Here is a 21,466-nt window from a genome sequence, read left to right on the forward strand (position 1 = left end):
AATGGCCCTGTTTTGACAATTCCTGAGCAACGTGCACTTGAATATATCTGTACCTCCCATTGTAGCGTGTTTGGTCCCCTAATGAAGTAATGAGGTGAACTTGGTTCTGGTGAATGCATGATGCCAAAGATCAAGGGATGGAAATCCACAGGAGAGGCATAAGCTTTGATCACTTGCATTTCATGTTTTTCAAGGAGAATGTTCACAGGTAAGAGAGTGAATGAAATTAAGCATTTTGTTTTCTATTATTACTTCCACCATTGAAGTTTCATTTATTTATTTAGTCATATGCAGCCTATGGCTGCTTGGCTGCATCAATTTTTGGTGGCACAGCAGTGCCACTGATGCAATGCCCTGGTTATCAATAAGCTGGTACTCATTTTGCCAACCTCAGAAGGATGACAGGCTGAGTCAACCCACCTGGTGTTAATTCAAAGGCCCAGCAGGGGCTTGAACTGAAGACCCTAAGATCTTAAACCAGCCACATTAATCATTAAACCAACACCAGGCTTGCTACTGAAGGTGGACGGAGGTTATGTTTTTACTCCTGTTTGTTACTCTGCAAAAAAAATTTTTTCCGAGTATGTTGATCTGTTCAGTTTGTTTGTTTGTTTGTATGTCTACTCGCCTACAGCCCAAACTGCTCAGCCAGTCGTTCTGAAACTTTCGCAGGAGGTCAAAAGGTCAACACAGGCCTAATTTCTAAAATTCAGAGTTGGACCAATGTCCATTCGGGGTGGCTCTTTTATAAGGCTTGCATTTGTTCGCTCCTTATAGCCTCTATTATGAGGCTCACATTTTCTTACACTCTCACAGCTTTATCTTAACTCTAATTCGATATCTGATTTCATTTCTTGTAGTTGCAAAGATGTAAGTTTTGTTTGCAAAAAAACGGAAGAAAATTAGCGTTTTTAGGCAAAAATGCATTTAAAGTGAAATTAAGGCCTATAAAACAAAGCCCATTCAGACTCCCTCATATCTTTCTCTTAACTATAATTTGGTATCTGATTTAATTTTTTGTAGTTGCTGAGATGGTTTAAGTTTCGGTTTCAGCAAAAGGTGAGCAAATCGGACGAATGTTGGCGTTTTTAGACAAAAATGCATTCTAATAGCTCTTTTGGATGTATCTGACCAGACGTGATGTGGGGAGGGGGAAGGAAGGGGAAGTAGTGAGGGTGAGAGGGAGAGGAGGAAGGGGGAGTAGAAGAGCAAGGGTAGTGTTCGCTGCTCGGGAATTAATTGTGATACTGTTTTGAATGTATCTGGTCAGACGTGATGTGGGGGGGATGCGATGTGGGGAGTGGGAGAGAGGGGGAGGGTGGGGGTAGTGAGGAGGGGGAAGCAGAAGAGTGAGGATAGGGGGTAGTGAGGAAGGGAGGGAGGGGAACGAGAGAAGGGAGGGCGAGGAGAGAAGGGAGGGGGAGGAGAGAAAGGAGGGTGAGGATAGAAGGGAGGGGGAGGAGAGAAGGGAGGGGAGGAGAGAAGGGAGGGGGAGGAGAGAAGGGAGGGTGAGGATAGAAAGGAGGGGGAGGAGAAGGGAGGGTGAGGATAGAAGGGAGGGTGAGAATAGAAGGGACGATGAGGATAGAAGGGGAGGGTGAGGATAGAAAGGAGAGGAAGGAGAGAAGGGAGGGTGAGGAGAGAAGGGAGGAGGAGTAGAAGAGGAAGGGTGGAGTTCCCTGTGAGGGAAAACTGAAGTTGGGGATCAACTGTCGTCTAATTATATTTTTAATGTTTTTGGAGTATATATAAATAGTTTATTTCAGGCAAGTGATAACTGTTTTTCAATTATGTAATTAAACAATACTTTGAAAAAAAACTTTGGATATAATGAATTGAATGTGTGTACTGTACTAACGATGGAATCCACTATTTATTAATAACGTTTGGTTTTTAGGAATTTTTAATTTATAAAGTGAAGTGTATTCGATGTAAGTCAATCAAGTGAGGTTCTCCCCCCTCTCAAGTCAAGTCAATCGATTCAATCCTCCCAAGCCAAGGCAGAAGTAAGTCACTCCACACCCTCTACCACCCCTCACCCCTACCTCCCTCCTCTCCCCTGTGCATGATCCTCTCCTCCTCCCCCCCTCTCGTGAGTGAAGCCTCAGATATGAAGAGGGGTGGTCCAAATGTCATATATGTCTATGCCCGTGGGTTTCCCACGGATGCCCCACCAATATAGCAGGAGTGTCTGTCTGTCCCTGAACTACTCACTGAGTTTTAGAGGCAAGCCTCACCAAACCTTCTGTGGAATGTTTTGGGGTCTCAGTGGATGTCCTAAGGTGGTTGGAGGTTTCATAAATATCTCAATACAATTATGATTTTGACGTTCGATCCGTAGGAAACTGCTACCGATCCGGAAGTAAGCACAATCATGGGTTCAGCAGAACCATTCGCTGGTTTGGTAATATTGCAATAAAATTGTGATTTTGACTTTCCACCTGAACGATCCCACTTTTATCCATTCAAAGGTGGGTGGGAGGTTTCATAAATTTCTCTATATAATTATGATATATATATATATATATATGTGTATATATATATATATATATGTATATATATATATATATATATATATATATATATATATATATATCATATATCATATATCGTAAACGTTAATCACCCTTCATGTAAGGTATGAAGACATTGATGTGTACTTACTTGAGAGAAAGCCGTTTATTATCCACCAAGGTACATGTACACGGAGCACGGCAAACACCAGGAACATATGCTCGGAGGGTGCCGTCACTGTCTGAGACGGTTTTATCACCCCCTTATGTACTCGGTTTAATCTTTGGACAAATGTTTATCTCACAATTTGTCCTTTCAACCTAACCAGCTGCAAGGCAGTTGGCTCATTTCATTACAAGAATGGTGAAACAGAAGGAGAGATAAGAGGAAATAACGGTTCACTCCCTAGCCCTGCTCTCACAGCGCTCCTCTGGATTACTCAAGGTTAATCACAATCATATTTTCTGCATACACTGTTCCAATTGTCCTTTTTCTCAAGCAGCCAGACAAGAGTATAGTTTGATTAACACCAAGCCTGCAAAAACATATGACTTCTAAAAGCAAAGCTAATAGAAAAAGGTACGATTCCCGACATATATATATATATATATATATATATATATATATATATATATATATATATATATATATATATATATATATATATATATATATATATATATATACTGTATATACATACATACCACCTTACTTCTGTTGGGGTCAGCTGCAGTAAGTTTTGTGTGCTTACACATTGTGTTTCCCTATTGTCTCGGGTCGCTCACCTACAATTTTTTTTATAATTTCTTGTATGAATGTTGTACGACGATTGTGATTTTTTTTTTCGGTGTACCGTCTTCGATGTCCATCATCACAAAAAATTTCAGCTTACTACATCAACCAGAAGGTCCCAATCTTTAATATCAGTCAGTCAGTGGTTTGAAAGAGCTTTATATATTAGATATATATTTATATAATATCTCAAAAAGTTGTGGACAAGTTATGACAAGACTATAGGTGGATGAGTTGATAAGGTGACAAGAACAATCCGATTCGATTTTGGTTCAGATCAAGCCTCTCACTGGGATACAAAATGTAAACTGTTCAGCCTGGTGGAGGTATGCCACCTACCGAGTGCCGTTCTACTTTATCTGTTTTGCCAAGTGTTGCTGTACGAGTGATTGTTCATTTTACTGTCTGTTTATGAGCAGAACATCTCAAAAAGTTATGGACGGATTCGGACAAATTTTGGTGGACAGGTTGGGTGTGTGTGACAAGGCCAAATTAATTTGATTTTTTGTGAAGATCCTGATTGGGATACGAGAATTTTTTTTTTAATTAATAAGTGATTCTTCACTATTAAGAGATGAGGCCAAAACAATATATAGCATGATATCTCAAAAGGTTGTGGACGGATAATGACAAAACTTGGTGGATGAGTTGGTTATGTGACAAGAAAAAGCCGATTAGGTTTTGATTAAGGTCAGGATGCAGTTTTGTTTTGTTCCAAGTTTTGTTCTGAGAGCTCTTTTCAGGATGTCACTGAACCCTGGACAGCTTCCAACTGCAGTTCGTTCGTATTATTTCCAGGGAAGGTTTTTAAGATCTCTATAAGGTTCTTCTTCATCATTGCTGTTGCTGCAATAATCACTGATGCAATTTGGGCACTCTTCAACTTACACGATCTTTCCATTTCATTTTTGAGGTCTTGCTATTTGGTCATTAGCCTGGTGTTAGCTTAATTGTTATGGTGGCTGCCTTAAGATTTTAGGGTCTTCAGTTCAAGCCCCTTTCAAAACCATTGAATTAACACCAGGTGGGTTGACTCAACCTGCCATCCTTTTGAGGTTGGTGAAATGAGTACCAGTGTGCTGGTAACAGGGGGCATTGTATCAGTGGTGCACCCCAATAAAATAATGCAGCCAAGCAGCCACAGGCTGCATATGAATAAATAATTTTGTCATTTTCTTGATTTCTGTGTTGCTTAGGCCAAAATCGCTGGGAACTGAAACCTCATTTAGCAATGACGTTTTTTCTTTTTTATACCTAAGTACTATATCCGGTGGCAATGCTTTGTTTACTTTGTTCACGCTCGCTCGGATCATCAGGTTGTATGTGAGCGTTACTTCCTTGTTCTCAATTATTGCTTTTGGTTCATGTTTCCATGAGTTTTCTGGGAATGGGATATTGAAGTTTTTCCAGATGTGCCGGTGGATTACTCTACAAACCCGGTTGTGCCTTCGTGTACACAGCTGTTCTGAAATGAGTTTTTTTACATCCCAATAGGAGGTAGCTCACACTTTCTGTTTCTGCCTTGCTTGAATCTACACTTGTCCACTTGACTCAGTCCCTCCATTTTCTTAAAGCCATTTGTGTCGTGCCCTTGGTCTTGAGCATTAATGATGATTTGTTCTCTGTCCCAATTGAGCTGACCTATTCTTACCCATTTCAATGAGCCTTCTTTGTCTTTGCCCAATTTGTCCAACTCTTTTTTGTTTTTTTCTTCTTCCTGCTCGTGTGTATATGTGTGTGTGTGTGTGTGTGTGTGTGTGTGTGTGTGTGTGTGTGTGTGTGTGTGTGTGTGTGTGTGTGTGTGTGTGTGTGTGTGTGTGTGTGTGTGTGTGTGTGTGTCCACATCTGGATATTTTTACTTTTAAAATGGTTTCCTCTGCAACCGCTCGTCCGATGAATGCGAAATTTATGTTTAAAGTGTCTCCGAATGGAGAATATTTAATCGCTAACTCTGACATCATAGGTCACATGGTATGCTATATATTGGATTAAAGGAAAAAATTGGACATCCTTTTCTCCGAAACAGCTCAATGAAAAATATTAAAACTTGGCACATGTTATCAACTCCCCATGGGCTATGTAGGGTGATGGCGAGTACATCATCCATGAAGTGGTAATCCAGTCATAATTAGTTGCATTGAAATCCTTATCTGAAAAAATCTGATCTCCGACCTGATGTGAGTGAAGAATTAAATTTATGATGTTCTCAAACCTCTCTCCCTCCTCAAAATCCTGGTGGCGTTTAATCAAATCTGTTTCTGGTGTATGTTCCCCCTCCATCCCCTCCCTTACCTCAAATGGCCGCACTGCTGATTCCACACGTGATAAAGCTGAATGTCTAAACTCGGTGTTTGCAGCTAAATCTTGTGTCCCAAACCCATCACTATCTCTACCCACTTTACCCAGTCGCACTCAACTGTCCCTGGACTCTGTATCCTTTTCTCCTGACAAGGTGGAGAGCTTGCTTTCAAACCTCGAGTCAGATTCTGCAACCGGTCCAGACTGCATCAGCCCACGTGTCCTCAAAGCCTGCTCTTCTGCTCTTGCTCACCCTCTCTCTGTTCTATTCACCCTCTCATTTGCCCAAGGTCATCTGCCATCTGCTTGGAAATCTGCTAACATCACTGCCCTGCATAAAAAAGGTGCAAAAACAGATCCCTGTAACTACAGACCAATCAGCCTTCTCCCAATCATCAGCAAGGTGATGGAATCCATCATCGCTTCAGACATGAAATCCTTCCTCTTCTCCAATGGCTTGATTTCCAATCATCAATTTGGTTTCAGACCAGGTCACTCTACCCTGAATATGCTGCTTCTGCTCTCCCATCAATGGATGGAGGTCCTCAATGCCAGACAGGAAATCTGAGCCGTATCCCTGGACATATCACGTGCTTTTGACACAGTCTGGCACCCTGCCCCACTCACCAAACTCTCTTCCCATGGTATTCAAGGCCATCTCCACTCATGGCTCGCAGACTTCCTCTCCTGTCGCAGTCAACGTGTGGCCCTAAATGGAGTTCTTTCATCCCCTCTTCCTGTGCAGGCTGGAGTTCCTCAAGGTAGCGTTCTGGGCCCTGTTCTTTTTCTGGTTTTCATCAATGATCTCTCGGACTCTCTGGAAAATCCTCTATTTCTCTTTGCCGATGACTCCACCCTCTGCCTGTCATCTGTCATCCCTCAGACCGGCAAGCAGCAGCTTCTTCGCTCACTGCAGATCTGGATAAAATCACAAACTGGTCCAACACGTGGAACATGTCTTTCAATCCAGACAAATCTCACACTCTCACTATGTCTCTTCGAAAGGACCGTTTACAAAACCCCCCCATCCACTTTCTCAACAATCCTCTGGAAGAAGTCGTTTCTTTCAAGCTTCTAGGTCTCACTATCTGCCATGACCTTTCCTGGGAAAGTCACATTTCCAACCTCGCCTCAAAAGCCAGTCGCCGACTGGGAATCCTCCGTCGTGCTAAGTCCTTCCTTGGCCCTCTTGAGCTCCTGACCACTTACAAAGCTTTTGTCCGTAGCCTGATGGAGTACTGCTCTCCCCTCTGGGCTGGTGCTCCTGCCTCCCACCTTTCTCGGCTTCACGCTGTCGAAACCAGGGCATTTAAGATCATCGGCATCTCCCGCAATGAAGCTGAGTCTTTGGGCCTCTCACTCGATCACCGCAGGTTGGTCGGTGGTCTTTCTGTCTTCTACTGACTCCTCTCCAGCCTTGCCCCCCCCCCCTGCTCTCTCTGCGATTTGTCCCCACCACATTTCCACAGGGCGCTCAAGGTCCGCCAACAACCCCCTTCTGGTAAAACTACCAAAATCACGAATCACTGCTCATCTTCACTCTTTCATTCCTCTTTTTTCCCACCTTTGGAATAAACTTCCTCACTCTATTCTTTCCCATCCTCCAGGCTTTCAAAACAGCTGTTCACCACCACCTCTTATCTTCCCCCATCCAAATCCTCGATCTTTTCTACCCCTGATAATCCACCCAAGCCCATTTCCTTCATTTCTCCTGCTTTCCTTCCTGAAAGTCCCCGAAATGTCCATCTTCTCTTCGCCATGTTCCCCGTCCCATCCTCACTTACTGTGAGTTGTGTGTTAGCTCTCATACGAGCCTCGACCAAGGTATACAAAAAAAAAACCCATGCCAATAAACTCTGTGACATAATAGGGTGCATGGATGACGCGGAACGTATGGGCCGGAATGGCAGTGTGCCATGATAGTGGCGTGTTCAGTTAACAATGGTATTTTTGTTGAGCATAAACTAGCAAGGCGAAACTGTGCGCTCTATGAATGCCGCTCTAGTTTTATTATGTATTAGGGGAGGTGGTGGCTCAGAGGATGTAGTGGGAGACAAGAGAGAGACAGACAGCTAGTTTAAACAGTACCTTGTTTGTAAATATCGACTGCATATTACTATTGATATGGTGGTTTGCATTATGATGTAATGAAAAAAATATTCACCGATTGGAATTATTCACGACAATGTGAAAAAAACTGCAGTGATCACATTCTTTCTTTCTTTTTTAATTTTTAATAGAAATGCCTTTTTACAAATTTTATCAAAACCAATTAGTTCATACGAAGTTTATTAAATGTTTTCTTTTTTGAATGTGCCATACTCTTTACGACGCGCTGCTCCGGCGCATGCTCCCATACCTGACCTGACTTGACTCTTTGCATAGCACTGGTGCTGCCAAAGTAGTTTCTTGGCAATGGTTACACTAGGTGGTTTGCCATTGCCTTGCTCACGTCGATTACCCGCGCTCTCGCCTTTAAATGCTGAATGTCAAGCAAGGAAGCAGCTCATACCATTTATAAAGTGTTTGGTATGGCTCGGCCAGGGTTTGAGCCACCGACCTCCCAGACTCATAGCGGACGCTCTCACCATTACACCACGAAGTCGGGGACTAATTGTACACTATCAATTTAATTCCCATTGAAACAAGGTAAGATTGTTAAATCCACGTAATTAGCACGCATCATTTACACGCTTATGGAGGCTTGACAGGATAGCCTCGAGGTAATGTGCACTCATCCTTGAGCCGTCTATCCTGGGTTTGAATCCCGAGCCAGATATAAACTGCTATCTTGGTATTTTGCATGCAGTATTGAGCTATCAACGTGGGAACCGTCCATTACAAGGTGTCCTCGCAGTCGTTGGTGCATGTTAAATATCTCACAGGAAGAGTAGGCGAGCTACGCTGAGCACCATGAACAAATTACTCATCCCTTCCACAATCAGGCTTGGCCAGCCAGTTCTTGAAAGACTTTGGTCTAAAACATTCACCACAAAGACCTCACGCAGTAGTAGTAGTAGTAGTAGTAGTAGAAGGATATGATCATGAACACACTGTGGGGAACTCAATATCATTTGATCAAGCTGTCCTCTTCGATACAATGTCCATCCTTTTCAGTGCCTCTCCCACCACGATCAACCACCAACTCCGACTGCCTCCTTCACTTCGGCTTTCCACCACGGACCCTTGGTGCAGGGTGATGTCAATGAAATTCTTCTTCTTTCACGGACACAATTTATTCCCACGTTATTGTGCGGTTGGCTGGAGGAAGCTTGGGCCCGAGTCTTTCACGAACCTGCTGACCAGGCCTGCCGTTCCACTACAAGTAGTGAAAGACGGGAATTTGTAATTTGTTCAGAGTGCCGGCGATAACTCACCTACAAGCGGGGCAGGGCAGGACCTTTGGGAGGAACCTGGTGACCATGGGTTCACCAGTCGTGGGGGGTTGGTGTTGTCCAACACGGCGATAAGAAAGAGTACTTCTCTTATGAGCACACGTGAAACGACCTTGATTTGTCCGCAGTGAGTTTAAAAACCAGTTGCTCAAACCGGCCAGGTATGTAACACCGCACATTCCTCCAGATTAACACCCTGGAAGAGATGGTTATAAATACTCCAGGTATAGGGGACCAATGATGGTGAATGTCTGATAGTGATCAAGGTGTGTGTGCGCACATACCTGGTTTGCGTGCACGTCACGTGACGACGTAGTACATTCGTTTCCGTACCCCCCGTACAGTGTGTACGGGAACATCGAGACGTTTACGGCGTTGAATGAACGTGTTCAGCAATGAACGGCTCAATGGCCTCCTGTATGTGAACACACACACACACATGTCTATGTGCACACGTGTTGCTACAATACATCGGGGAAAAAATAACGTTGCCATGGGCCGTGTTGCTTAAGTGACGTTCACGAAATGAAAGGACACACAGCAGTCGCGATCAGGAAATTGGAAAGATAACGACGATCAAGGGGGGAAATGGCTCGCAACGTTTCATTCCAGGAAGTTCGTATTCCTTCCTTCTTCACCATTGGCTCCAGGATTGTTTTTTTTTTTTAACTGCGGCAGTAAGGGGCCCAGCGATTGGTGGTTCGGCTGACCGATTCCGCCTTATCCTCCTATTGGTTGACTGCTCCGGTTTATTGGCCCGCCCCTCCTGCGGGTGGGCGGTTCCGACGTGACGTAATTCCGTGAATATAAGAGTTAAGACGTGGGCTCGTTTTGAGTCGTTGCTGCTCGAGAATTTCTTGTCTCCAGCGGCGTTTTGTTACATTTGATTGGGGTTTTTTTGGCCTTTTTTATTTAAAGTTCCCAAATTTAATTTCTATTCGACGTGTGCGTCATGGGTCGCGGGGTAAGTGATGAGTGTCGGAAATGTCGTGTTGTGCCCGACGCTTTTGTGTGACCACAACTTGTGCCCACCAGGTACCCGTTTGCCGCATGGCGTCGCATTACGGCGTGTTCGCTCAGCCTTCCTGTCGTCGTCCTCCGATGCCCCCGCCAGCCAACGTGCCGGGCCTTGTATGGCGAATCGCCGCCGCACTAATTCGTACCGCTAACACGATAATTGCAGGGATCTCGCGTCAAACGAGCCAATTACACCTCTGCGCTCGTGCGAGCATGACTGTGACCTCTCGGTTTGAAGGACACGCCGTGCCGGACTCGCCTTGATTTCGTGCGAGGGACGAGGGGAGGTCTTATTTGTAATGGGGGAAGGAATAATTGTGGGTGTGATTCGGTTATGCAGCTCCAGCGTACTGAGGACCTGAACCGAGCTACACTGCTGTGCTCGATCGTCACCTTTTAACTGATCCTCATCGTTTGATGATTAAATGAATGACGTTTACCGATGGATGTTCACGTTGTACGTTTAGGATTTTTTTTATATATATTATTATTTTTTTTAATCATCTGCAATGGGTTGGACTGTTAAAGCGTTTCGGTTTCCATAGGAAATGGTTTTGCGAGCTTCGGGTCTCATTGCTGTTTGTACGATGATGCATCGTGTGCTGAGGACACACCCCTTTTTTATTATTTATTTATTTATACATGCGCCGCTGAAGAAGAGCCGAACACTCGGCACCTCCTTGTTCATGACTGCTCCACAATAATAGACGGGCAGGGTGATTCATGCGGGACACGGGTGGAAATTTCCTGCACGTGATGCAAACTTTTCCCAACAGAAGCCTCGCGCGCGTCTGAACAAGTCGGAAGGAGTTTTGGAATTGTGGTGATTTACGGGTGTTGAACTTTCAGAAACGTATTTTTTTTTTTTCCTAAAGGCGGCAGATGTGGGTGCAGAATTTACGATGAGATTTTGTGACGTACATTTTATATTCGTGACTCGTTGACTTGAACACAGCAGGTCATTGATCAACCGGCGCACTGCAGCACAGGATCTCTCGGTCGGTGTAGTGGAAAAATTAAACGGTCAGGTTGTGCTTGTAGTGCTTGTGTGTTCTCCCTTGCATACTTCCTAACCGAATGACTGTCAAGTCGAACCAAACATTGAGCCTTTAATGTTTTCGGTTTTGAATCCCTCTTTTATTTTTTTTTTTTTATTTTTTTTTTTTCTTCAGGGTGATAGAGATTTTCTGAACTTCCTGTCATGATGGCAAGTTGAAGCATTGTCTGTTCTTTGATAGCTTTGTCCCAAGTGGAAAGTCTCCATCTCCAAGCTTGTCTTCTGTAAGCGTTTTATAGTGCTGATGTTCAGGGTTAATGTCTAAGTGGCATCTTGCCAGCAGTTTTCAATCTCTTCCTGAATGTGAGTGTTATTTTGGCTGTGTTCCACTTTGTGTGTTTGTTTTTGACTGTTGGATTCTCCACCCACATACATATGATGATGATTAATGGATGTAAACCACATTTCTTGTACCGTTCAGGTAATCCGTGTGTTCTCAGATTTGATTGCGGTGTTAATTTTTATTTATTTATTTTTTATACATTTATTCCTCATGTTACCAGCATTTCACAAGCTCCTTGCTTTGTTGCCATTTGTGACAAAGTTGCCATTGTGCTTGTATCCGTTTCCTAGAATCATCCAACATGTCTGGACTGAACTGAACTGCTTTGAGGCTTATCCACAATATAGCTCGAGGGAAATTTTGCCCATGTCTTTTTATTTGGTCATGCCCCAGGGGTTGGGGACCTGCAATCACAGGGGTCAAAACGATATATATATATATATATATATATATATATATATATATATATATATATATATATATATATATATATATATATATATATATATATATATATATATATATATATATATATATATATATATATATATATATATATATATATATATATATATATATATATATATATATATATATATATATATATATATCTTTGATATTGGGTCATTCCTAGTGGAACTTTTTGCCATCTTTCAACTTTGCTTTCAGTGGGGATTTGTGATTGTTTTCCATCAACTTCGCTCTAGTTTCATCTGCAGAGATGTGATTACCAAAACTATGCTGGATATTGCAGAAATTAACCAGTTAGCTGAGGAATTATTAGTGGTGGACAAGCACACATCATATATGGGGGTTTTTTACGAGTTCTGAGTATCATGAGCCGCAGTTCAAATAGAAATGTGAAATGGCTAGTTTGTTTTTATTTATTTTCCAAGATCAAATGCTTTAAAAACATCTAACTATGAGAACACTTTGCTACCATGTTAAATAACAATTGTATTCCTCTCCCACCCCATCACTTATTGCTCTCTTAGCAAACTGGAAATCCTGCCAACCCTGGTGGTTATCCTTGCCCTTCATACCTGATTGCTGTTGCCATGAAAGTGTAAACTTAATGGTGCAGAACCTGCTGCCCAGGCAGTAACCACATTCTATATGGAAGGCAGTTCAACTTTGTGTAGAAAGGAACCTCCAAGAACAGACCAAGTTTGCTGCCAGCATTCCATGCACAAATTTCTGATTTATTCAGGGTGCTGGCAATAACTCGCTTGCTCTTAAAGACCATCATGAGATCTAACCGACCAACTAATGCGAGCGAATGTGGTGGTTTAATGTCACCAGAGGATCAATGTGCACATTGATTTATCTCTACCTGTGAAGCATAAGGTGGTTGTTCGCTGGGTTGAGATTCAAGTGCTCGACTGATTTAGGGGCAATGCCTCCACTTTGAGGCTATCCTGCCAGCCCCTTGATGCTAATCAATAGGGGATATGTGCTCGTGCCATTTTTAATGGCTGCGTTGTGGGTTTGGTCATTTCTTGATCCCCATTGTGGCTGCTCGTTTTACATGAGATATCACAAGATTGCACCTGGCAGTTTGTGGTGATTTGTAATTGGTTATTTAAATTATCTCCTTGGATGCCATCTGAAGCTGAGACTTCAAGACGATTTACCAGCACCATCTAAATGTAGTTGTGCACAGGTTCTTGTGTTCCAAACTGTTGCTCTTCGATCAGCACGAGAACATCTTTGGAACTTTTCTGAGTTTGTTTGACTTGTCCACAGTTGAGCAAATGCTTTTGCAAGTAATTTCTTTGCAATATCTTTTTTTTCACAATCTGTGGCCACCCAGGCAATATAAACGTCTCCCCTTCCATGGTCAACGTCCAATAGAGGTGACCATGTTGGAAGGCACCTCCAGCCATCATGCTGCAAATTGTTTTAAAGCTATATTGGTTGATCACAATTATCGCATGCCTTTGTTTTGCATGTATATTACCATCCTCGGAATAAAACTTTTGTGCTATTTCCTTTTATTCTGGAGGAAATGGTAGATGAATATATGGGTTGGTATCGAGGCAGTAAGTGCTTGCTTTGGATTGCAATTCCATGTTTGCATTGTGAAAGTTTTAACATCGAGCTGTGTACTTTACCTTTTGGCCAAGTCTATCCAAGGTTGAACTGGATGATGGTGCGAAACGGTAAAATAACTTGTTACCTCCACCATATGTGATGGATGGAGGTAACTGTTTGTTTGTTTCACCCCTGTCTGTGTCCAGGATATCTCGGTTGTGGATGGAATCGGATGAAATTTGATGGGCAGGTTGGGTATGTGACTAGGATGAATTTATTCGATTTTGGTGAAAATCAGGCTATAAATCCAGATGTTAGAATGTTTTGTGATTTCACGCTTGGGCCAAAACCCATTCTTGTTTTTATATATATATATATGTATATATATGTATATGTATATGTATATGTATATGTATATATATATGTATATATATATATATATATATATATATATATATATATATATATATATATATATATATATATATATATATATATATATATATATATACACAAGTTGTGCACTGGTTTTAATGAAACTTGGTGGACAGGTTGTGTATGTGCAAGGACTAATTAATTTGATGTTTATTTGTGAAGGTGCTGATCTGTGCAGAGGTATGTGCTCTACAGTGCCCATTTCGTTAGTGATGCATTAACGTTTGTCCTTTGGACTGATAGTTGTCAGTGGTATTGTTGTGGGCCCGGGTTCGGTGGTGATAAACGACCACTCGGTGGAGCAGTGGAGTCGTCTCCGACCGAACACCCGGAATTTGTCGTGACTCTCGGAAAGGTCACGGGTCCCTTAGTGGACCGTGGTCGCCAATATTTTGACGGCTTGGGGTCGGGTTAATTGCCTAATTTCAATATACCTAAGTACCCATGTCGTCCAACTACCGGGGAAAACAACACCCTCGACCGACTTTGTCCGAGTCGCTATCACCGACTCTGATCCGGCATAACCAAGCGGGAGCTACCAAAGCCGTGCCGGACCAAATGAACAATTTACCGGCCCAAACGGCCTCATTAATTCTCAAGTCCGAACCATGCTGGGTCAAAGAAAGGACAAATGAACTGGAACATTTAACGTGGGCGGGGGGGGGGGGGGGGGTTATTTTGCAACAATAATCTGGGAGGGGAGCACACAGAGCAGAGTTGTCCAAATAAAATGGGAGGCAATGCACAATGAGCAAAAGCACTTAACAATCCTACTTGAAGACAGGGCCCACGGACACGCGCACACAAAAAGAAATGGACCCCGTGGGTTTGGTTCAGTAGAGCCAGGCTGGGGTACCTGTCCCGCCTCGTGCGGTCACACCGACTCCAAAAACCACCACGGTGGGGCTCGAACCCACGACCCGAAGTCCATGACCCTGGCTGCTCGAGCACCACTACACTGTTCGGTCACCACCACCGCAAAGGACCACTCGACCGCACCGCAATCGCCACGATCCTGCAGAACACACTCTTGTCTGCCTAACCCCTCGTCCTGACAACCACTCTGCTCTTTTTGTGGTGGGATGGGTTTCTTTCCTCACCATTCGCCTGCTGATTGGACGAGGGGTTGTCGGACGACTCGTGGTCAGCCTTCCGATTGGCTGGGGCGAGCGTGTGGTGCTCGCCATTCGCTGGAGGAAATGTCCATGCCCTGCCTCTGGGCGGAGCCTCGATCTGAGGAGATTGAGGCTCTGCCCACGCCTTCAACCAAAAACACGTGGGCAATGGCGACCGGGTTGAGTGCTGGAAGGTGGCGTTGTTGTTAAAGATTTAATAAACCTGACTAAAAATAACTCATCGCACACGTGAAATTCCCATTAGACAGAAGGAGGGATTCCAACTATAAACACTTATCGAAATAACTAAGCTACGGTGACTGCTGTCTGTGTGCAAAAGCTGCCAGATCCGTAACAGTGTAGCCAATCCTTTTGAAAAGACAAAGTAATTTACCTTTTGAGCTCAAATTAATGTCCATTTTAAAATCTGATTTTTATTTTGAAGGATTCTGCATCATTTTCAACAAGTCACTCACTGGCAAACCATCAATAACCATTTTAAAGCTATAACCTTGCAGTTATATATTTTGCTTTACGAGCCATACAGTGAATGATACTTAACCTGGAATGTTTTGGTCATCAATTTAACAAACTTCAGGGCAGAGTCCTAAAGTGATTCAACCATCCAGTTGAGGACACAGTGAAAATCCAAACATCATGTCCAGGGATTCCAGAGTAAAAATCGTCCTTCACTGACTGCAAAACCTGATGCATGTCACCGATGGGATGTCAAGGTATTGCATCCCTGTTTTATAACTGGTACCTTGTTTGTCCTGTCTTGTATTGATTTGTGTTTGTTAAATTTTTTTTAATTGAAATTGCTATGAGGAATGATTATTATTATTATTTTTTTTTTTTTTTTTTTTTGCTGAAATGATGGGGATTTTAATGTCTTAACTGGAGGCAAAATGGTCCTGAAAGGATTTCCTCGAGGTACACACATTTGTGTCTAAGCTGTCTTGCTTGAATCTGAATCTCGACCCAGCTATAAAGTGTCATTCTGATGTTTCACCATTGTGTGCCAGCCCTCAGATGGACATTAAATCTGTCTGCTGGCAGGAGTTGGTGGACGTTATACACCACGGCGCCCTTCACAATGCATCTGTGAACTGTTGCCAGCACAATGAACAAATTTCAAATTCCTGCATCGACGACTTATCTTTACAACTATCTACGAGTTGTACAACATTATAAAAGCAATCAGTATGGGCTGCATGGTAATCTTTTAACATCTCTTGTGGCCGATATTAAACTCGTGCCAAAGACTGAAAAGACCTGCTGCGTTCATTCCTCACTCACTAATGTACATATATTTAAAGCTTTGGAACACCAAGGGCTGACCTGAAATATGCCAGGCAACTATTTGGTAAATATACCAAACACCACTACATATTAGCAATAAATGTCCTTACCTAACCTTTATTTTGTACCACTCATCCTCAGGATTAATGACCCTTCAGTCACTAGTGCTGTTACTTTGAATTATTAAACATTCAATGCCACTCGTGCCTTTTATTTGGCATAAAAACACGAAAGGAAGGTCCATTCGAACTCGCTGGGAGAAGAAGATCCAACACAAATGGACAATCAAGTGGCTATATCCATGCTATTTATGCTATCGATCATTAAATGCTGCTCACCGCCACCACATTTAAAATGAAGTAATACAGCACTTCATATCCATCATTAGCTTCACACCCTGAAAAATTTATGTTATGGATGATTTGCAATCATTCTGGTTCAGTTTACTTTTCACCTGTTAATGCTAAGTGAACAATTATTTGTCTTCAACAGGCAAAATTATTCCCACATTGTGTGGTTTGCTTGGTGGAGGTTTTGCATCCAAGTCTTTCAGAAACTGGCTTTATGCTCGCTGACTTAGTCGATGCAGGAATTTGCATTTTTGTTAAGTGTGCTGGTGAAAGACCCCATGGCACTCTTCACAATGTATTTGTGAACCAACGACTGCCAGCAGACAGGACGTCAGGTTTTACGTCCATCTGAGGGACGGCACACAATTGTGAAACGCCAGGATGACACTTTATAGCTGGGGTCGAGATTCAAACCCAAGCTGGACAACGTTGTCACAAATGTGCGCACCTCGAAAAAATCCTTTCAGGGCCATTTTGCCACCAGTGAAGATAAATTAAAATCTCCTTGATTTCAGCATGTGGCAAGAAGGTGCAAAAGCAGTAGAATTTTGTCCCTGCCCCTGAGGGCAAAGTTCCCCCCCCCAAGAAATGCAATTACTGGCTCATTTAAAACCATTTTTGAATGAAACTTTTATATGGGCAATTAACATTGGTGGATGTATGAAATCTGTAATGTTTTTATTATTATTACCTTCGCATTCTGCGAAAGGTTACGTATTGGTCGCTGTGTATTTATTTATTTATTTATTTATTTATTTGCGATTATGTGTGTTTGTTTGTTATTCGCATAACTCAAAGTATTAAACCAAATCGCTTGAAATTTGGTGGGATGATGGGTTATTATCCAAGGAACATTTGATTTGATTTTGGGAGCGATCGGGTCAAAGGTCAAGGTCACGGAAAGGTCAAATTCGTATTTTGATCTAATTGGCATGCAACCGATGCCAAAATGTTCAGAATTCATTGCCCAATCTTGTGATGGGTGACATGACACAATTACGTCATTACCCTTGTTTTTAAAAGAAAATGTCCCAAATCCTGGCATTATAATCAGTACCAAAATATGTTTGTGGGAAATGCCAATGATTATTTATTTGTTTGTTATTCACATAACTTAAGTATTAAACTGAATTGCATGAAATTTGGTGGGATGATTGGTTATTAGCCAAGGACCATTTGGTTCGATTTTGGGAGCAATCGGGTCAAAGGTCAAGGTCATGAAAAGGTCAAAATCGTCTTTTTACCACATCACGGTCAATTATTATCCAATTTGCATGAAACTAATGCCAAAATGTTCAGAATTTAAGGCCCAATCTTGCGATATGCAACTTGACACAATGATGTAATTGCCCTTACTTGCGGTTGGGGGTCAAAGGTCAGGGGGTCACGACCTTGTAGATGTGCGTATTTTTATCATAACGCAGTCAATTCTTATCCGATTTGTATGAAATCAGCACGAAAATGCTCCTTGTTCTGTTCCCCACACTCTTATGCCAAGAACAAAACAGTAGCGGCGGCGAAGGTATATGCTCTCTACGAGTGCCCATTCTAGTTAATTTTGATTTGATCCCCGGTTCATGCCCCCAGTGGGTGGAAACTTGATGTCATGGGTCCAAATCAGAAGAATTTTTTTTAACTACTTGATATTGGATCATTCCTGGTGAAACTTTTTGTTGTCTTTGAACTTTGCTTTCGGTGGGGATTTGCGATGTGCCAGGCATCGCTCTCATTGTGGTTATTTTGGTCTTGTGAATGCAACTGAGTTTTGATGTTTTTTTTTTTGTTTGTTTTGTTCCCCCCCCCCCCCTACCAATTGGATTGGGTGGATTTTTAACACTAATCTCAGCAACCTTGTTCAATGGGGGTGAGTCAAGTGCAATTGCTTGTCTGGTAAAGCAACTTTTTGCTGTGTCAAGCAAACTTAAACAGTGGCTGACTCAGAATTCACTCTGTCTGCTGGGCAAACAAACAATTAAATCATTCCAAACAGGAAACTATGTTTAAGGACATCATTAGGAGGGACAAACGGGCACAGATAACTAATGTAACATGTTCGGGTGGTGTTGAAGACTACGCTGTTATATGAACACTTTCGTTCAATGTTAGAGTGGACACCATTCAAAGAAACCAAAAAAATCCAAATGTTTCATCTGTACTAAAAAGGTAGAAACCCCAGGGTGATAAGTTGTCCGTCATGTACTGTATTTGGTGTTCAGAACTGTCCATAAGCTATCCGGCCAGATGGTTAAACATTGAATTGTGAAATTTCTGTTTGGGGACTCGTCTCAACCCTGGCTTGCTTTGACTGTGGAATGAAAGGATGGACCCTGATCTCAACACTATCTTCAAGAAAATAATTTACCTTCACGAGTGCTCTCAGATTGCACACCAATTCACCTCCCTTTTAACTCTGAACCACTTGTCAGCATGGCCATTCCATTGATTGTCTTTTTTTTTTTTTTTTTATTTTTTTAAAAGAGATTGTCTTTTATAACCCCTTGTGTCCCAGAAAACTGACCTTGAACCTTTCAGCTGTTATGTTTGAACTTCAACTTTGGGAATGCTAATGTGCTTCCACTGTTTTGGGCATTGAAACGGCTCGGAGTTACCTTTTAAATGGTAAGTTTAACTTTCCTCCGGTGAGCAATCAACATTCTCAACAATATTGCTGAAACTTTTTTTTTTGTTGTTTGCTTGTTCCCCACCCCCATATTAAATTTTCTGTTCATGGGTTCTTGTGCAATGTCCCAGAGCCCAAATTTTCAGCAGTGCTCGCTTTTGATCTTGTGAACTACATTAGCTTCTGCTCTGGTGGCTTCCTTTGGGTGTCTTGATGGTTCTCACAAATTGAACTGTACCTTTTTTTTTTTTTTTTTTTTTTTTTTTTTTTTTTTTCCTTCTCTTTTTATGGTGTATCAAGTAGCAGCCTCCAGTTACTCTCGTGTACTCTAATTACCTCTGCCACTAAACATGGTGGGATGTTTTCACCTGTCTGTCTCTGAACAGGATATCTTCCAAAGTTGTGGATGGATTTGGACAGGTTGGGTGTGATGAGATTAATATATTTGATTTTGGTTGAAGTTTAGATCAAGATCCGGCTCATCGGTAAGATGCAAAATCTGAAATGCTTGGCCTAGCGGAGTTGCGTGCTCCACTGAGTGGCATTTTATTTTTTTATATTTTCATATTGGTGCAGATTTCCTTTAGGATTAACCCTTTGTTCTTGGTTACTGTGGTGCTTTGATCATCCTTTTTCTTCCCTTGACTGCTCAACCAGCTCGAGATGATTCTTGTATCCAAGTTCCCCACTTGCTTTGCAAACCATAGGGAAAGCACTTTGAATTGCATGTAGGCTAATATGATTGGCTTTGTATCATTTTATGCTTGCTAGTTTGAAAGGTGTTTGTCTGTGGACATTTGTGCCAGCATGTAGGGCATTTACAAAAGCTTTATTAGTATTTATTTTTAACCTTCAAAAATATTTTTGGTACTCCAAGGTGATGCAAGTGGAATATCTAATTTACTGTTGAACCCAAGTGATTATCCTGCCACCTATTGTACCTGATTGTTGCCTTCATTTTGGAATGAGATCCCAGAGGTTACAAGTTTCTCAATCCTTGGTTGAAGTCTGCTCGAATCCAAAGCATGATGAACTCGTGTCCATGTGTAATTTGTTGTCTTGAAAGTATTGTAGGTGTGCTTGTAATTCTACTTTCTGGTTCGTGAAAATAAGCCATTGGAGTCTTCCTTTGACTCGTGATGCCTCTGCAGGCATTACACAATTCCAGGGCCCTTCATATTGCTGTAGGTTTTGCTCTCACTTGGGTGTTACTTTTAGCCAAGGTAATGAAGGAATGTTTACATGGCCTGTGAAGGCACAGTGCTGTTAAATTGGGGGATGTACAAAATGGTGGTTGGTAGTTCAGTCAAAGTTTTTATAACTCTTATATTTTTTTTCTTTTTTTTTTTTTTTCGTTTGCTTTGTTGTTGGACTTGCAACCCTTTATTATTTGGAAGGTGCTGCAGAACAACCTGAAAGTCTGGTGTTTAACCCGAGAATGTTCCAACGTGTGGATTGCGAAAGCCGTTCTGATTTGGGCAAGTTGATTTTGAAAGATTTGTGATGAATCATGGTGCAGACTACCTTGGAGCATGATTGCTGCGAAAGGCGTTTTTGCACATCTTGGGTTAATGTGTGCAAGGTCGACGATTGTGCTTGCCAAATGTGAAACTTACCATATTGACAACTTTGCCACCTTTCCTTCTGCCACTGAAGGTGGATGAAGGTTGTTTTCATGCCAGTCAGGCTCTGTGAACAAAACATCTGAAAAGGTTGTGGATGGATTTGGACGAAATTGTGGAGTGGTTGGGTTTGGGACAAGGACGAGGATGAAATTATTAGATTTTGGTGAACATCTGGATCTGGTTTTTTTTTGGGAACAAGCCTATTGGTAATTTTTATTTATTTTCATTTAACTTGTCTGGGTTTTACCAGATTTGGGCCAAGGGGGCTGTTACCATAATCATGGAAGTACTGTGCAAACTAACTATCCACTTGGGAAAAAGTGAGATTGAAATTTGTATTTTAAAATTTTTATATCCAAGGTGAAGGCTCAAGGAAGAGCTTGAACATAGAACAGATCAGGACACAACAGTGGAGAGAGAGGGGGGAAAAACACCAACAGCAGGGTTTAAACACGAAATGGTGGGAGACAAAGCACAGGGTGCAAGACCAGAAAGGATGCGGTAAAGTCAGGCAGAGACCACACACAGTTTCATCACTGGAGATTCCAATGAGCTTGAAGGCCTTTGTTTCCACTGACAAGATGAGGCAGGGGTGCCTGCCCAAATGGAAGAGCATGACACAAGCTGCA

The 21,466-nt window shown here is 42.2% G+C and overlaps 1 protein-coding gene and 1 long non-coding RNA gene across 6 annotated transcripts in view; one reads left to right on the forward strand and one right to left on the reverse strand.

Annotated features, from left to right (window-relative positions):
* LOC147031048 (uncharacterized) overlaps positions 1–9,625 on the reverse strand; it is a 109,054-nt gene extending 99,429 nt beyond the window's left edge. For both annotated transcript variants that reach the window (XR_015056645.1, XR_015056644.1), the window contains exons 1-2: positions 9,539–9,625; positions 9,284–9,414 (exon numbers count right to left, since the gene is read on the reverse strand). This is a non-coding gene — a long non-coding RNA (uncharacterized LOC147031048). The remainder of the gene's footprint in view (positions 1–9,283; positions 9,415–9,538) is intronic.
* ATP1A3 (ATPase Na+/K+ transporting subunit alpha 3) overlaps positions 1–21,466 on the forward strand; it is a 229,455-nt gene that overhangs the window by 153,574 nt on the left and 54,415 nt on the right. For 2 of the 4 annotated variants that reach the window (XM_085875717.1, XM_085875716.1), the window contains exon 1: positions 9,790–9,963. The exons of the other annotated variants lie outside the window; for them this stretch is intronic. In XM_085875717.1, the coding sequence (XP_085731843.1) occupies positions 9,952–9,963 (12 nt within the window). In that variant the 5' untranslated portion in view covers positions 9,790–9,951. Of the gene's footprint in view, positions 1–9,789; positions 9,964–21,466 lie in introns of those variants that run through there. 4 annotated transcript variants of the gene reach the window in all.

The sequence above is a fragment of the Eptatretus burgeri genome, chromosome 3, assembly GCF_056783735.1.
Source record: "Eptatretus burgeri isolate ZD-2024b chromosome 3, Ebu_testis_v1, whole genome shotgun sequence".
Taxonomy (NCBI): domain Eukaryota; kingdom Metazoa; phylum Chordata; class Myxini; order Myxiniformes; family Myxinidae; genus Eptatretus; species Eptatretus burgeri.